This window comes from Ascidia mentula, chromosome 7, assembly GCF_947561715.1.
Source record: "Ascidia mentula chromosome 7, kaAscMent1.1, whole genome shotgun sequence".
Classification (NCBI taxonomy): domain Eukaryota; kingdom Metazoa; phylum Chordata; class Ascidiacea; order Phlebobranchia; family Ascidiidae; genus Ascidia; species Ascidia mentula.
This window is the reverse complement of record NC_138572.1, coordinates 6,286,068-6,303,364: the sequence shown is the minus strand read 5'-3', so window position 1 is coordinate 6,303,364 and position 17,297 is coordinate 6,286,068. Positions and strand designations below refer to the sequence as shown.

Sequence of the window (17,297 nt, the reverse complement as noted above, 5' to 3'; positions counted from 1 at the left end):
AAAATGATGTTGATGCTGTGTTGTGTATATGTGAGTTTGAAAATTCACAATTATGTGTGTATTGTTGATTGCACCATTTTTCTATGCCTTGTTACTTTATGTGTTCCATGAATCATTAGTCAAAATTTGTATATGTGTGTTCCAAAAATTTTGCCTTGTGACCAAATTCACTGTGTTTTTGCACCTGTTATTTTACATCCAAAATATACGTAGTTTGTGCATTTGTTTGTAAATCCTATACTTGTAATTTAGTTACTGTTCAAAGTGTTATCAAAATTAATTTTCAAATACAATAAACCTATTATTTATGTAATTCGCAGCAAACAACTTTGAAATAAACAAAATGAACTTACCAAGTTTCTGTTCACTGTATTTCCTTTTGTGGTGGGATGTTCTTTCTATTATAAATTGTAATGAAGTCTTGCCGAAAACCAAACATTCATGTGACAGTACAGTTTGTGGGTTTGGGCTGCAACAGGTTCACAACAAAACATGACATTTAGAACAGATATTGTACACTATCAACAGCACCCAACATATAAGATAAGCTCCATACATATGCATGTTATATTTCAAACTTAATGGCAAAACTTATTGACCATTTTCACCACAATAATCTTTTTTATCTTAAATACCATCTCCTGATGTGAACTTTCAACATAAAATATTTACTTACCGTGGCATAGTAAAAAATAACCTGGATTCAACTTTATATTGCCTCGGTTTGCTTGGCATGCAGTAGTAATAACAATAGCAGCATATTTAGTATTATTTATGTGAAAATATTCTTGCCTGTCTGTTCAGAAATTTTTGAATCTGGCGGGTGTTACGCTTCACTGAACATGATACTTTAACGCAGAAAAATAGATTTGGTTGGATGCTCATTTCAATGTCCTTTTATTTTACTTACATTTAACAGTGAGACAGCAAATAATGTATTGACATCGTCAACATATTAAAATACAAGATGATCGAGTCAAAACACAAACATCATGACATGACAATATTCACATCTCTAAAAACAACCCAGAGACAACGGGATTTTTTATGTTGTCTTTTTACAACGGTTCTTCCCAAGCATTTATTTTTAACCAACCGTTTACCGTTGAAGCTTTTAACATGAAAAATCATCACAAGTACATAATGATTAGGCTACTAATTAGTGATAATTATTGTGTTTAAAGCTTAAGTCTTGTAAATCATTATATAAGTAAGAAGTGTCGTAGTTAAGCCTTTCCAGTACCACAAGGTGGCGGCACATTTCGAGGGTGATCACATCTTCCGTTCGCATTTGTCACAGTTCCGGCGGGGCAATTAAAAATATACGGATCAAGGAAGGAATAAACGCACTGGAAGAACTGATTGCATGTGTAAAAGTAAAAAGGGCCTTTGGGTGTAGTGCTGCAGTCTATCGCTGAAATTCAAATGCAAAAGCCATGGAGCCAATAGTATATAGCTGTTATGTAAGCTGCGAACAGTTAAAAGTTTAAACACCGTTTTTGCTACAGTTTTGAAGGCAACAACGAACAAACTCTATCAGTTTGTTTTGAAATAATCGACATATTTTATGATAACAATCATTTAGGGTTTAGTTAAAAGTACTTCAGTAAAGTGCAACACTTACAAGGAGGTTCAACGTCCCCTGGTCCCTCGAGCCATTCTTCAGTGGTGGTTATTCGACCAGAAGTTGTTGGCGGTGGTTGGGGTTGCCTTATCCTAGTGGTTGTGCTAACTTGTATCGGAGCAGCAGTGGAGGTTGCGATTAAGGGTTTTGAAGTTGTTGGTTTTCTGGTGGTGGGTGCAGGAGGCAAGCCACCGTTGTTAGAGATGGCAACATCAGAGCAACCGTAGAATTCCTCCTGCGGTCCGTAACCAACTCCAGTTCCTCCCGCGTCGCTTCCCCAAGAGTTTTCTTTCATTTAAATTATCTTGTTACAGTTTGTGCTTATTCGAAGGTTTATTTTTCACGACTTCTGAGTGGCACAAAAGACAAAATCAATTTGATTTTGCTTGAAGTATTGAGTAAGTTGGTGAAGATCTTGTTGGCAAACGACTTGAATCAAATGAAAGCGCGAATAGTTTTACTCGTATACCACCAACGCTGTACAATGCCAATTAAAAGACATCTACCACTTTAAACCTAAACTTCAAATTGTCCTGGATGACAGCAGGTTATAGACACCTAGCCTACCGGTGTGATATCTCCATTGCAAAACACATTGGCTGCATATAACATCGTCTGGAAGCTTCAGTCGGAGGTTGTGTATGCCAGTTCCTCGTCCAACTAGGTAATATCGTGTGGTACCGTCTTTGAACTGGAGTACATGCCTGCGTGTATAGAGAAAAGGGAGAACTTGAAGACAAATGGCGCATGCTGATTTTATTAACAAGTATCGGAGTGAAGGTTTTCGGGGTTGCAATATATTATTGTTTTAACACCGAATGATTAGAATTCTCCATTCCGAGTAATATATTAAAGAATGTTGGGGTCATGTTGACCGCTTAACAAAATTGTTCACGCCTTTTCATTGCTAATATATCCTGGAAACGGTTGATGAGTTTTACCTGTTGAGGCATGCGTGTGTGATGGAAGTTTGGGGGTTGTTCCAAGGACAGAGACGAAACTCGAAAAATCCTTTGTGAGCTGCGGTGAGTTGCACAGTGACGTCAATGTATTGTCCCATCTCGTAATTTCTAATGACAGACAAGGGTAATTGTGTCAAACTTGGTAACAATGCCTGCTTCCTGCAACGGATTATGAAATAGATTGGTAAGGAAAATGCATACAGTTTCCCATGTACTGTATCAACTAAAGATAGCGTCGGGAGGGGGTGGGGCGATTCTTCCCCGCCCCCCGGAAAACAAAAACTTTTTCCGCGGAAGCCCATGAAAGTTAATGTGACGACTGGGATAAAAAAGTTAACGGCCGACTGATTCCTTATAGCTTATGTCTTTTCACGTTTTGAAGGAAAAAAAATCCTCCCATTTCAAAATTTTATCAGGTCGTTGAACGTTGGATGGATCTTCATCGTTTGCAACAGAATAACCAACAGAAACCCTCAATATTTTTTTATGCAGCAACCAAAGCTCTGTTACCTTGTTATAATGCCAAGAGCGTACTTGCCACCTGCTTCATTATCTTTTACTGTCGCCGCCCAGTTGTCCCCGCAGACGCCGCACCTGTACATAGGTCATGTTATTGTGATCGGACGATAATTGCCTAAAACAATACACATTTGATATTTTTGTTCATATTAAACCGAATATGTCATGTAATAATGCGTTCACAGCGCTCACAGCGTTCACATTAAGACAGACTTCAGCTTGTGTACCCAAGTATTGGCCGGTAGTATTTGTATTTGGGCGATAAGCGTTAATTTTGCGGAATTCAGGTTTTTTCCTCACATTGGGTTTACGGTACAAAACAGATCAAGTTACGGCCTTTAAGCGATTAGTTTTTAGTTCAATGCATTTCGCTTTACCTGCTTTCCGCCGCAAAACAGTTGGTTGTCGCTGTAGTTTGGCTTAATGTCTTTGGCGTAGGGTTTCAATGCATTGTCAGTATTTACAAATCTCCATAAAGATGATCTTCCTGGAGGTTCAAGCAATCTACCATGGCCATCGACTCCCGCTAATATAGCTGTTCATACCAAAAATCACACCGCGTTACCGTGTTTTGAATATTAAAGTATGAAAACTTGACGTTATTAGAAATGTACACAGCTTTTAGCAGTATTTCGTTGTCATAACATTTAACTATTTAAACCACAGGTAGGAAGAAGATGTACTTTGTTACATACCAGCAGCGATCAGTATCACTCCGAAACTCCTGTCCATGTTGTTGGCGCATAGACGCTTGAAGAATGTGCTAACTTGCGTAACACCTTTTTGTTTTGGCATAATCCAATGAGTAATACCAGGAGACGTGCTTACTTCCGCGTTTTGCAGAATGTGGTAATTTTATACCTACGTGATGTTAAAGAAAAAGAATTTGTTTGAATGCTGAAAGTGGTTGACCCTAATGTATTAGAGCAATCTATAGAGGGTGCCGGTTGCTGTTTTCAAAAAAATATACAATTAAGAAATTCTTGTAAGATTGTATTTTCAAAATGTCCAATAGGTGGTTTAGTATATTTAAATTAATTGCCATTAATCACGATTATAATCGTTTTTTTGCATCGTTGCAAAAATCTTTCTACAGGGGTGACGTTTATTTGCGAAACGCAAACATTTTCAAAGCCCGAAAGTCAAAAATAGACCTAGATGGGTTGGGTGTGTTGGAGAACGCAACAAAAGCGTTCATTGAATTTATTTGTTCTGTCGGACTTAATGTGAATGATAACATTATGTGGTCGTCCAACAAACAAACAGTTCATCTGTCAATCTAGATTGAATCAAAAGCTAAAGCGCCATGACGATCGACAGACAATTATAATCCATGTTTGAACTCGGAGCAAAGCAAATGCCACAAAATTTCGGACATAACTCATATGTATTTAACTTCAAAGATTGACGTAATTGTTTTTCTTTGGAAAAATATTTTCCAATGATTTATGTTTAGTAAACAGAAGTATAGCGTAATTAAAATTCTCGTATGAAAACTTCAATATGTTTCTCAATCATATGTGAATTCAGACCGGTTGTAGGAAATGTTCGACCTTTATTTAAACTAAAACAAGCCCCTCTAACTACGTGACCAGCATGTGGCCACATGTGCTTGGGACCGGCCCTGATTAGGAAATTTCTAAAACAGTCAGGAAATTTTTCAAAAAGATTGTCAATAACTAACAGGTGATCAGCAGTTTAAAAGTCCCTGAGTAATTAAAAATGAACCTTGCAGCTATGGGGATTATGAAGAGGTGTTGAGTATGTGCACGAACTGGCTTAGTCATTGGTTTAATCCTCCACCTTTGAACAGGTTAACTAAGGGTTTAGTTAAGGTACCTGGGACGGATGTGATCATCTCATATAAAACCGCAATTTCCTTTTCCATGACAGGCGAGGTAATTTTCCAGATATTACGCAAACCTGGCGACAAAGAATGACCCGAAATTCCCCTTCTGAACGTACGCCATACGGTCTTGTATGAACCTGCGTGAAAAAAAATACATCCTCGTTTTGATTCAAACAGAATCACAGTTATTTTTTACAGCAAATGAATGTGTTTGTCCCATATATCATAAACTTTGCACACACTTTAGAAGTTTGTCACGAAACTAATAAATTTTTGGGTAAAAAGTGCAATGATATTAAAAAAATAATATAAAGAAGTGTTGTTTGTCCATATCGGATTTCAACCCACGCTAACCTGTGCATGAATCCCTTATAAAGCATTTTGACTGATGTTACAAATTAAGACTTTTTTTAACTCTACCGCGCCATCTAGCGTCGGAAGAAACATATATACTAGCAACTGAAAATCCACGTTAACTTTCCTCCTTGCAATGCGTGATAGGAGGGATATGATTTCGATGTAACTACACAATGTATCAAATATTCCCCTCTTACTTACAATCACATACACAAATGAAAATCCCATTAAATGCATTTTAGCATGACAGAAGAAATCGTCGAGGAAGATAAGGCAAAGTATAGGAGAAATGTTGTAACGGCATGAACCCAGTGTAGGCACGCTCTATCTAAAGTACCTTTAAAATATCTGTACGCATTGCCTTCATAGCATGGTTTAGACGAGTCGAATTGACAGAACACATTTGGGGTAAAGGTTGCCACACACACACACATAGAAACGAAACAACGCAGGAAACAAAAGTGAACGACATATTTTTCATTTGGAAAATTGTTACGCGACAGAAAAACACAAAAAAATTGGTTTATCACGCATTCAGTTCACAGCATGGTATTTGTGACCAACGTACGTAAAGTACCTTATTGCATTCAAGCGATCCAGTGATGTAGTGACGTTGAAATCGGATTCGTAAAAGAACGAAATTATTTTCGCGCTTTTTCAGTGAAAAACAACTAACAAAAAAAATCCATTTTTCTGCCCTGTTATTTAAATACACAGAGAATATTTGGCGCAAAAGTAAAGACAAAACAGGTTTGGCGAGAACGCATTGGGAAAAATATTTGTAAATCTTGTATCCACATTCACATAGTTATAAATCAAACAGGTTATTTGGGTATTTTTCCTAACACGAAACATACTCGCCAAAGGCCCCCAAAAATTGTCTTAAAATAAACCAAGAACATAAAAAGCAAGGGGGCAAAAAGGGCATTTTATCTTCGACTGCACAGTGTCTTACAAAATATCGCGCAACAGTCGCCAATAAACAACATTTCCAATCCCATATCCCGCAAGTACATTTCCCACACGTACAAATAACGCAGGACCAAGCGTTTAATTCGCCTGCTCAGGGGCCGGAACGTAGTCGATAACAGGGGCAGTGACAGTGATCGTCTTGTCTAGTTTTTTTATCATCTTGGCACGTTCTTCCTTCTGTCGAACAGCGGCGATTTTTTGGAGGTCACGTGACTCAAACAACAGTTTTATTTCGCTCATGGTGAGAGTTTCGTAACGGATCAGTGCGTCCGAGAGGAGCTTGTGTTCGTTGCTACGCGACGTGATCATTTTCCGGGCCTTCTCGTACGAGTGCTGCGCAAAAGGACGTTTTTTCATTTATGGTCGTGCAAAACATTTTTGAGCAATGGAGTTAAAACAAAAGGATAGTTTTGATTTAAAATACAGAACATTTAAATAAATGTATTACAAAAATTGTTTTCTTAGTTTCCAAAAACAATGTATTTTTCATTTGTGAAGCAATAGTTTTTTTATGTATAGTGAGCTGCACTGACGGCCACAGACCCAGCAGGTCTCACCCGTGCAGCTATTTAACTTGAAGATGAAATATATTGAATGTTGGTTTAATGTATTCTTCACCAGAGGGAGCTTACCTCCAAAATACTTTTCACCTCACTTTCCACAACTCGTTTCGTTTCTTGACTCAAATGCTCAAGATCATATGTCATTAGTCCAAGCTATAGAAACAATACCATGGAATCTTTAGAACTTTCAATAAGTGTTGATCGTTAATAAAGTTTGGTCAAAGAAAAAACAATACTAATTTATTTTTGTACATTTTGTAAGATTCAACCAGTAGCACTGGTCCCTTTGTCCATAAACAAAACTGGTAGTTGCTCTTATGGGCAACAAAGACTTAGTATCTGATTTTTTGTAGGTGAAATATATATATATCAGAAAAAACATAACAACAAATGACTTGCGGTATTAATAAGCTTAAAGTTCTGAATGAAATTGGGAAATAAATTGCTTCACTTATCAATACAATATTACCTTGTCAGACATTCCATATTTACAGACAAGTTGGTAAGCTATCCCGGTTGCATTCAATATATCAGAACTTGCACCTGTGCTCACTTTGTCTTTGCCATGAAGAAGTTCTTCTGCTATGCGACCTATAATTGGAATTATTGTTGAATGCAAGTTTGGAAAAGAATGCACAATTAAACAAGCAATTGGCACAGACTTTCACAGACAGACATGTTTCGATTTAAAGTATACTTTTAGTAAATAGTAACACACAGACACAGGTTTCCAAATTCATTTGGGTCCACAGACCCCCTGGCCTACTTTTGTAACCCTGTGGACCTCCATCGCTGATGAAAATTGTTAACTTGGAAGACATTTGAACTTTATAACTGCTGAAAATATCATATACCTCCCATGCATACATCAAGCATCGCAAGAAGTTGGGCTTTCGATTGTGACAATTCTTCTTCTACTGTCGGTATCGTGGACACCTGAATGTGATTAAACATGTGCTTGGTATTTTACGTAGTATGTATGAAGGCTGATCACTAAACACCACGTCACTAGTTGACACATTAAAAAACAACAAGCAATTTGTGAATTTAAGTTTTTTTTAATCACAAAATAGGTTTTTGAACTATAAACAAGGAACTTGCATATAAGTAAAAAACGAGACTTTTACAATAAACTGAATACATATTTGGTTACATCTTCATTGAATTCATAAGCACTTTATTACAGGTGCAAATTGCACTTACATGACCAAGTGCCTGACCACGCTGTCTGATTGTTGCTTTGTAAATGTTTTGTGCAGCTGGTGTGTAGAATGCGATGAGTGCATGTCCTGCCTCGTGGTGGGCGGTCGTCATTAATTCTTTTTCTGTGCGCACTCTCGTTTTCAACTCTGGACCTAATTGTTGACATTTAAAGAATAGTGTTTGCTGCTAATTCTTTAAAATGATAAGATACAGTATGTTACTTCAGCATATACTAAAAAAGTAGTATGTTCTAAAAATTACAGCAAAACAGTTTTGAATAATGTGTGCATTTAACATTGAATAAAAATATAATCCACAAAATATTTTGTTCATTAGTTAATAACATGACAAACCACGTCCACTTTTAGTAATGTTATTTATTGATAAATCACCAACTTTAGGACTTAACCAAAAAACATATTCAACTGTGGTTAAATTCATTTGCTGAAATGATGAGTTGTTTTGTTTTTGCTTCCTACCCATTCTGATTTTATCGAGGGAAAATTCAAGGTCTTCCTGATCAACAACTTCTTTGTTGTTCTTGGCAGCATGAAGAGCAGCTTGGTTGACAACATTGTGTATGTCAGCCCCAGACATCCCTCCAGTTAGTGATGCAATCCGATCAACGTTTACTACAAAAAATCAGGCCAATAAAATATAAAATGCAACTATCAAGAAATTAAAATGACAAACAAATTATCAGGATGATAAATCACCAAACGTTAGCACTTACAACAGGCAAGGCAGAAATTAATTTCACGTTTAATTAATAGGTGACAAAAAAAAAAAATTTTATTCAAGCAAAAATAAGGAACCAGTGTGTTTCTCAAGCATTTACAAGTTTTGAACCACTTGATCCCTGCCGATACGAGACCAACAAGAGTAATGACTGACCAGCTAACAAAACAATACTACATCATTTATCACAATAAAACACTTACATCCTTCAGTGGCATCCAGCTTCCCGATATACAATTCAAGTATTTCCTTACGCCCCTTGATATCAGGCAACATGATGTTTACTTTTTGGTCGAATCTTCCTGGTCTTGTCAGAGCTTTGTCAAGTATTTCTCCTGTATTTGTGGCACCCAACACCACTATGTGTTCTTTGTTAGCGAATCTGGTTGCACAAATATTTGGAACAAGTTAACAGGAGTTTTAAATTTCAGACACCTTGTTTTGTATTTGAATTTAATTAAACTAATTTTCAAGGTCAGCCACAACATTTGAAAAAATGATAAAAACATCACTTTTTGTCAAAACATCCACATCAAATGTTAATGCTAACTTGATATGGGCCTCGATTTTATTCCTAGGACAACAACCAAATCTATAAATGGTAATTTGGTGATTGTTTTGTCCTAATTTTCACAGCATGAAACTGAGCAGGGTGCCACAATTATACACCATGTTCAGTAATTTCAAAGTAATGAGGAATTAGGTATTAATGATGCTCACTTCTCAGCCAAAACACCAGAGCAGAGACTGAGCTACAGACAGTAATGCACACACCAAACTATAAGGCCTTGTCAGTGTAGCCTGTGACTGTTACAATGAGCGGATTAAACCACAACAAAGTTGAGGAATCCGTTCCTGGCTAGCTTGCCAGCTAGTTCAGGGCAGCAGTGACCAGCTGCACCAACAAAACAGTGAGTGTACTATCTGCAGCTAAATGAACACTATGGCTCTTATATTTTATTGCATATCAGTTTTGTTTTAGGTCTACAGAAATATAAACCAATAAGTCCAATATCTAATTGACATAAATATAACAGGCATTCTATGTTATTTTTTGTGTTGCTTTTGTAATTGGTTTGTTGTTCACATATCAATTAAACTTATCTATTTGTGTCAAACAAACATACCCATCCATTTCCTGCAACAGCTGATTGATGGTTTGTCGTGCGAATGGCTGCTTTGATGAGTTTGACCTTTTGCTGCCACAAGCGTCAATTTCATCAATGAAAATAATGGCGGGAGCTTGAGCTCTAGCTTTTTCTGCAAATAAATTGTGATTCAAGCAACTCGCAGATTTTATTTAGGAAATTTTATGTAACAGTTAAAGGCTTAAACTCGACAAAAAAATGTGAAATAATTTGCAGTGGAAAATGTAGAAGTGGTGTTTAGATTATTACAACACTGCTTGGCGTGAAACAAAGACCATAAAAAACCTAAAAAACGTTGATAGTCAACAGGTGACATTGATGAAGTTTAAGTGCAGATAAATTAAAGTGAAAAGGTTGATTAGTAACTGATCCAATTGGTACAATATAACAGTGTACACATTACAAATGAACTTAAGTGATTGAACACAACCTAATATTAATTCTAGAAAGATTTCAAGAGAAAAATATTATTTAACAAACCAAACAGCTGGCGGATTCGAGATGCACCAACACCAACAAAAACTTCATCAAATTCCGATCCAGAAGCATAGAAGAAAGGAACACCAGCTTCACCAGCCACAGCTTTGGCAAGCAGGGTCTTACCAGTTCCAGGAGGTCCAACAAAGAGAATTCCTTCAAATACAAAATTTTTTTTTATCACATTGCATAGTAGTGATCTATATTTAACAACTAAGTCTCTAATGTTTACTTTTGCGTAATACAATGCTTTCGCATAGCAGACCGGATCGCCCTACTGCCCAGGCCCTTTATGTTTGGCAATCACACTTTTCCCGACAAGTCAGAGCGAGATCTGAAAAATCAAGCTTCCGGTGAGGTTTGAACTCACGACCCTGGGCTAACCAGGCTCAACGTTCTACCAACTGTGTTTGTATTACAAACCAGTGCTTCCTATACTTTGGCATGGTGCATTGAATATTGCTAGCATTTTAATTTTTTGTGGTGCGTCTTGTTAAGCATCAGTGTTTTTATATTGAAATTAAATACACATACCTTTAGGTAAATTTGCTCCAAGTTTTGTGTATTTTTCGGGATCACGAAGGTAATCCACAATATCCTTCATTTCTTCCTTTACTTCATCAATTCCACAAACATCTTCAAACCTTACATCACTGATAATTCCATTCTCCGCAGTCGATTTAAACACTTTCATGTTGCCTGCTTTGAAATTCAGTTACAGTTTTTAATATAATATGCCGTTACTTCGATTTCATAATTTTTCAATCTTCTTAATTTATATATTTAATGTTTTATGGTATATTATAGATTTAACACATCAAAATGACACCAAGTGATGGCAACACATTCTAGCAATCAAAGATTAGGCACAGTTTTACAACCAAAGATTAGTGTAAACTTCGCCAACAAACACAACTGGTAATGTAAAATTTTATTCAAAAAAATATTATTTTATACCTGAAAACTTCTGGACAAGCTTGTACCCGAAATATATCACAACACCCAACAATAGCAGGTCAGTAAGATACCTTGGTTTACCGACTGGAACGAAAAATAAGTGTTATGATTATTTAAAACAGTCCAGCCAAAACCACGTAATTTCTACATAAAACTTACCAAACCCAAATGACTTAGTTTCTGGTTCTTCAGAGGCCTTTTTCTTGTTTGCAATCTGAAGGCCTTCCTCTATACCAAGACGAAGCATGGTGGCATTCTTTGTTGGAAGGTCATAGGACTTCAACAGACTATGGATACTTTCATTAATTGTTTCTCCGCTGACCATTTCAACATTTTTCTAAATTGAGTTAAAATAAGTAAAGTTGCCTAACGCACATATACAAATGTCAATAAGTGTAATTGTCACTAAATAATCAGCTCATAAAGCTTAAATAATTGTGTACCTGTGGTTTTGAATTGGCAATTGATCTCGGAGTTTTAAAGTGACGTACACTTTGAAGATTTACTGCAAATAACAAATGCATATTACTTAGCTCTAGTTTAGGGTTTACAAATGTAATGACAAAAAAAAAATTATTTCTTTAGTTAACTTACAAGATGCTGAATGGCCAAGAAGTTTCCTAATCCATTTTGTTTCTGAAGAAGTCACACTTGTTATGTGGGTAATATGTTGAACAGCACCACTGCTAAGAAGTGTAGTAAGCGGCATCATCCGATCTAAGTAACTCGGTAAAAAGGGTATCTAAAAAGATTGGAAGTATTAGTGCTTTGGCCAAACTGGGAAAATTGTTCAAACCTTGTTGGATTGTTGATGGTCATCTCGTTTGTTATTTGTTTCTTCCACTTTGTGGAGATTTTTGACACCAACTTGTGTGGAAAACGGTGATACATGACGCACAGCCTGCAAACCAGAGTTGATTGCAGGAAGAAACAACTGAAATTGAACAAACACATTTGCCAATGTTAGGATTTATGCATGACATTTTTACGTAAGGTGTACTACAATGTTAACTATGTACAGTACACATTGGTCCTATAAATACGAAATAAATGTCATTACCTGGGGATTCAAAGACGAGTTAACACAAAACATTGGCAAGTGTAGATGTTATCTTTTACACTGTTCACAACTTGGTGGACAAACAATTGGCAGTTTCTAGATACACAAAAAATATGTCGACTTTAATCCCGAAAGATTATCATTAAAGTAACAGTGCTTGCTTGACGTGACGTCTAAACACCTTTTGTTTTTTCTTTGCTCAATACGAATTTGCATGTTTAGCCAAAATAGTTGTAAACTCTAGCGTATTTAGATCTTAAAATATTTTTTCTTTTCTTTTTATTTAGCCATACAGCTGTTCACAAATTACAATAAAAAACTGCACAACTGAGGAAACGTTTTACTTTATTATAGAGAAGAATCGCACACTTTAACGTAACCGTCAAGACCGATACCACTCAATCAAGAAAGACCAAGCCGCCAGAGCAAAATAATGACGCAACAGTGATTAAATAAGATTTTCCGAATAATGCTTTTATGACAACTGTAGCAACAGATATACTTGGGTGCAAAATATTTGGAGCAAAAAATTTTAAAAATGAAAGTCAAAGCTAAAATGCTGTTGATCATATTAGTAGCCGTTTCGAACACACACTGGGTTCATCATCAGTACTATAATGCAGCGACTCAGTACAACACCATATCGGCTGGAAAAGACCACTATGATTTTAAATTTTACAATTTTTGTTCATAGACTTTAAAACTTTGCTTCGTATCTTTTCGTAATATGATACTTTTATGCTTGTCTTTGCATCGGTAACAAATCATCGTGTGCTTATTTGTCTGAATAAAGCACGTCACTATTAGTTATCTCACAGTACGAGGATAAAACGTATGCATTCGGGCTTGCTAAGGCCACAGCAAACAAAACATACTGAAATTGATTGAAAATGTTTATTATCTGGTCATATTTTAAACCCAGCAAAAGATAACGCATTGGCACACATGCATACGAAAAAAGAACACAGTAAAAACGGTTTGTTGTGGCTTGGACTCAAATCAAATATTCCAACAACGATCGGCAGAAAAATTTTATATCCATTAAGCTTTATTATGGTAACTGATTTGACAGTCCGTCAAGATTTCGCGTTTTCGTATGACTTCCGTGGAGTGCCAAAAAAACACATCATTCGTTATCGCGGAGCACGAATTTGCATGGATCGTCGCAGAAATGTGTGGTAAGATCGTCAAACCAAGATTGTGGTAAATTCACGAAATTTGGTCCGAATTTAAAAATATGTCTCTGGTCACCCGTAATGTCCAATAGAAGCTGATCATCAATGACGACCCCATCTCTTTCAAAGAAAAAGACATATACCTGCAAAGAGACAAGCAGGATTGTAGGACACCCTTCACCAACTTTCCATTTATCTTCATGTGAATAATTTTTTGCTTTTCACCATTAATTTTTTGCATAATCTAAGCCAACATGCTGATACGATAATGCTTCTGGTTTTTAAGATACGCTTGTAAATAAAGCTTGGTCAGGCAGAAATCAACACAATATTTACCACCAACCAATTCACATTTGAAATTTACTCACCAAGTATCCGAGTCGTCTCGCATTTTCTGCAGCGGTCTTGGCGTCATCGCTTGCGTTGGAATCTGTGTGAATGATTAGAGCTTTTGGCACGCGACTGTCCCTCATGCCTTTCTCACTGGTAAGTAGATTGTCAATGGCGTATTGGATGGCGGCTCCCATGTTTACGATTTCTACACATGAATGTAAGAAGAATGGGAGTATATTATTCATAGCTCAAAGCAATTGAAGCAATTGTAAAGTAATCATTTTCTAATGTTATCATGCAACTATCAATTTTAATTCTTTTGCATCATAATGTTGTATTGATCGTCATTAGCAAAACAAAAAAATGTTTATAGGTAAATTATAATTGTATCCAATAGGAAGATGCACAGGTACGATTTACAACATGCGCAAGTTGTAATCACCAACCCGTTTATAATTGCAGCATTTAGACAAAATATGTACCCTGTTTGATGATTACCAGACAAAATACATCTCAAATACTACGTAAAACTGCACCTTACCGCTTTCAGTAAATTTCAAATTTGTTCTGATGAGGTTATGTAACCGTGTAGCATTTCCGCCATAATCGTTAAAGTTGACAATGCTTGATTCACGTACCTCCTGACCAAATACCAAAGATGACATCATCACAGATTCGGGACCGATGTCTACAGTTCTGTAAACAACATGTTTTGTTTAAAATTTATCGTAAGTTACTAGAAATTGATAATAATTGATAATTTTGTTTTTTCCCGTCGTGATAGCAAGTGTAATTACGACAGCTTTAAACCGTAGGCGGTTACCACAAATCTGCCGGGAGTGGAGGTATTTAGAGATTAAAACCACAAGGCAAAAACTTTTGCGACCCAATCGTTGTGAACAAAAATGAAGCCATATGAGCAAGTGGCAGAAATGTAATTGGTTGATGAGGTGATTGTGCCGCAAAGCCCAAACAGACCGCGAAAAATGTTTACAAGAAATGAAATGATACAACTTAAACTCAAGAATACTCAAGATTTTTCGGCAACACCTCTCAACGCCTTCTTTCCACCAAATTTGGTGAAACTAACCCTGAAATTATCAAGGTTACCAATTGTAGGTTGCCTATAAAAAAAAAACTAATCAAACCTTACGGAATAAAGGATTCCAGTACGCGAGTCAACAGTGGAATGGTTTCTTGTCTGTAAGTGTAAAGGTTGGCTGTATCATACAAGAAATAGGGTGGACAGGAACCTGAAACACAACCAAATACCAAAAATTTCAGCAACGTTGCATTACTGAACAGGAAAAATTTCTTTTAAGTTTTTTTTTCGCACATTGTTACTTTGGGCATTTACAACACTCACGTGCACAACAAGGAGTTTCAAATTGCCATTTTCCGTTTGCACCGCAGACGTTTTGTGTTCTTCCTGCTGGCCAAATTTCGTATGTTGGTGAAGTGCATTCATATTTACATATTCCTCCCTCGCAGTTGACGTTTCCATAAGGAAACATGGTCGGTGGGGCTGGGCAGTCGTTACCAGCTGTATTTAAACATTCATTTGTCAAAAAAACAAGCCAGTCTAGGTTTTGCAGATACAGGACGATAAGCATAAACATGGTAACACGTGTATAGATATGCCATCTTTTCCGCTAAAAAAATAGCAACAGGCAGAGAACTTATTACACTTACTCGGTATTGAAGTAACAGATCCAGAAGAACACGTGTCAGCGCCAGCATTGCAAAGGTCACCTTCACAGCAACACGTACAGAAAGAATTTTCTTGGTCTCCGTTACACTGAGTGGACAAACTGGTTGGTTTCCCGTTCTATATTTAAATATATTTTGTGTTTTTTTTATTGCAGTGATAAGTTTATTTAATGAATTTTTATAGCACAAAATCGTTTTCTCGCTATGTTGATCCACCTAAAACTGCAACCATTTATCCAAAGGCTTATAAACGTTATAAAGGCAGCCACCTGCATTTGGTTGTTTTTGCAAGCCATCATCTGCTTACATCCCTTGCTCACAAAAAGTTTTTCCTTGTATCTTCGTACAACTGTTTCGCAAGAGTTCTGAAAAGCAATGTTTTGAAAGATAATGGTGATGCCAAATATTTGCCCGTGTTATGAAGGTAAACGTATATAAGTATATTTAAAAGTGAAATAAACCTGGTTTTCGTGACATTGCCTTTCCCCGTGGCTGTCACATCCCTCGAAAGAAGAAGCTCCATGACATGTTACGCATTTCAGACCTGAACCCTGGCCATAGACACTGGCTAAAGAAACCACAACTAACAATACAACAAGGAGCTTCATCTCTGCGCCTGCAAGCTGTAAGAATGACTGGACTCAGACACTGATGACAAACCTTATATTAGTGTGAAAACAGTCGTTGTGTCACTTTTGCTCTCGGGTCAATAGTATTTACAAGCCGACCTAACTGCACAAACGTGTATCGGAGTCGCGACATGTCGTTTTGAGTGACACGTACTTACCAATATATATTTGTGAAATACGATTAGAAACCACGCCCCGGGGTAGTGCGTTGACTTTCAAGAACTGCAACATCTAATGAGTTTTGTATCTGTACGAACAATATACTACTTTTGCAACATCTTGGATGTGATCAGCCCGTTGTGGGAAATGTTTTTGGGGTGAATGATTATATGTTATTCTCATATAATAAAAAACGAAGCCTATATTTCGACTGCTGTCTGCAGTACATTGGGGTGGCCTCTGTTTTAACCGAAGAAAGTTAAAAAAGAAGATTAATAAAGCTGCGATAATTCACGAAATCAAATAAACAATTGATTAAACACGCGACAAAAGGCACTTCTTGTTTCCTTTCAAGAAGGCTGACAAGGTTGTACTGTTTGCGTTTGTCCAGGTGGGTCACTTGATTTTGCTGATAAAATACTACCGTACCTTGCAAATAAGTTTATTTTTGAATAAAAAGCCAACGCTAAGATGCTGTTAATCATTTTCAGTAAACGTTTCGAACCTTGGTTGATCATCAGTACTACTACCTGAACCAAGTATAGGTTCGAAACGTTCACTTAAAATGATAAACAGCATCTATAGCTTTGGCTTTTTTATTCAAAGTTATTAACTCCACTTATTTTGCACCCAAGTTTATTTTTATATTACTACTTTCTATGGTTTTGTTTAGTTTCGTACGACTTGATATAAGAAAATGATTTATTTGGGGAAAAACAGTCCTAATTAACCCAATTTAGAAACAGTATACGAATGCCGAGACGTCTCATAATTTCCGAAGTTATGGCTCTAAAATAACCGATCGGGTTTTAGTATTTTGCAAACATTTATAACCTAAGTCAGAATTAAAAGGGAAAATACG

At 36.6% G+C, this 17,297-nt stretch overlaps 3 protein-coding genes across 4 annotated transcripts; all 3 read right to left on the bottom strand.

Annotated features, from left to right (window-relative positions):
- Positions 1-926: 926 nt before the first annotated feature.
- Positions 927-3,851, bottom strand: LOC145908566 (uncharacterized). Its single transcript, XM_082995865.1, has 7 exons — positions 3,801-3,851; positions 3,478-3,640; positions 3,097-3,180; positions 2,566-2,694; positions 2,192-2,328; positions 1,625-1,912; positions 927-1,414 (listed from the first exon to the last, which is right to left on the bottom strand). Exons 1-7 carry the CDS (start codon positions 3,835-3,837, stop codon positions 1,227-1,229), a joined length of 1,026 nt encoding a protein of 341 aa, XP_082851991.1. The 5' UTR covers positions 3,838-3,851; the 3' UTR covers positions 927-1,226.
- Positions 3,852-5,326: 1,475 nt separating this feature from the next.
- On the bottom strand, positions 5,327-12,527 carry LOC145908158 (ATP-dependent zinc metalloprotease YME1L1-like). 2 transcript variants are annotated; one of them, XM_082995356.1, is made up of 16 exons: positions 12,430-12,527; positions 12,166-12,303; positions 11,964-12,111; positions 11,813-11,874; positions 11,529-11,706; positions 11,370-11,453; positions 10,947-11,114; positions 10,416-10,568; positions 9,915-10,047; positions 8,991-9,169; positions 8,529-8,681; positions 8,050-8,201; positions 7,701-7,782; positions 7,316-7,437; positions 6,916-6,999; positions 5,327-6,616 (listed from the first exon to the last, which is right to left on the bottom strand). In XM_082995356.1, exons 1-16 carry the CDS (start codon positions 12,460-12,462, stop codon positions 6,362-6,364), a joined length of 2,124 nt encoding a protein of 707 aa, XP_082851482.1. In that variant the 5' UTR covers positions 12,463-12,527; the 3' UTR covers positions 5,327-6,361. The 2 variants fall into 2 exon arrangements, with proteins under 2 accessions (XP_082851482.1, XP_082851483.1); XM_082995357.1 differs by having other exon boundaries at positions 10,947-11,111.
- A 1,028-nt stretch (positions 12,528-13,555) lies between these two features.
- On the bottom strand, positions 13,556-16,255 carry LOC145909401 (uncharacterized). The gene is made up of 8 exons (XM_082996792.1): positions 16,109-16,255; positions 15,917-16,012; positions 15,630-15,765; positions 15,304-15,480; positions 15,091-15,190; positions 14,479-14,633; positions 13,973-14,142; positions 13,556-13,747 (listed from the first exon to the last, which is right to left on the bottom strand). Exons 1-8 carry the CDS (start codon positions 16,253-16,255, stop codon positions 13,556-13,558), a joined length of 1,173 nt encoding a protein of 390 aa, XP_082852918.1.
- Positions 16,256-17,297: the final 1,042 nt, after the last annotated feature.

Coding starts and splice junctions, on each gene's coding strand:
- LOC145908158 (XM_082995356.1), bottom strand. CDS start 12,462: ATGTTTTGTGTTAACTCGTCTTTGAATCCCCAG. Junction 9,170..9,914: donor CTGTTGCAGGAAATGGATGG/GTATGTTTGTTT, acceptor TTGTGCAACCAG/ATTCGCTAACAAAGAACACA. Junction 7,438..7,700: donor GCTTGATGTATGCATGGGAG/GTATATGATATT, acceptor TTCCAATTATAG/GTCGCATAGCAGAAGAACTT.
- LOC145908566 (XM_082995865.1), bottom strand. CDS start 3,837: ATGGACAGGAGTTTCGGAGTGATACTGATCGCTGCTG. Junction 3,181..3,477: donor TGCGGCGGAAAGCAGGTAAA/GCGAAATGCATT, acceptor ACCTATGTACAG/GTGCGGCGTCTGCGGGGACA. Junction 1,415..1,624: donor AGGGGACGTTGAACCTCCTT/GTAAGTGTTGCA, acceptor TTTGAATTTCAG/CGATAGACTGCAGCACTACA.
- LOC145909401 (XM_082996792.1), bottom strand. CDS start 16,255: ATGAAGCTCCTTGTTGTATTGTTAGTTGTGGTTTCTTTAGCCAGTGTC. Junction 16,013..16,108: donor GGCAATGTCACGAAAACCAG/GTTTATTTCACT, acceptor ATTGCTTTTCAG/AACTCTTGCGAAACAGTTGT. Junction 13,748..13,972: donor CGAGACGACTCGGATACTTG/GTGAGTAAATTT, acceptor GTCTCTTTGCAG/GTATATGTCTTTTTCTTTGA.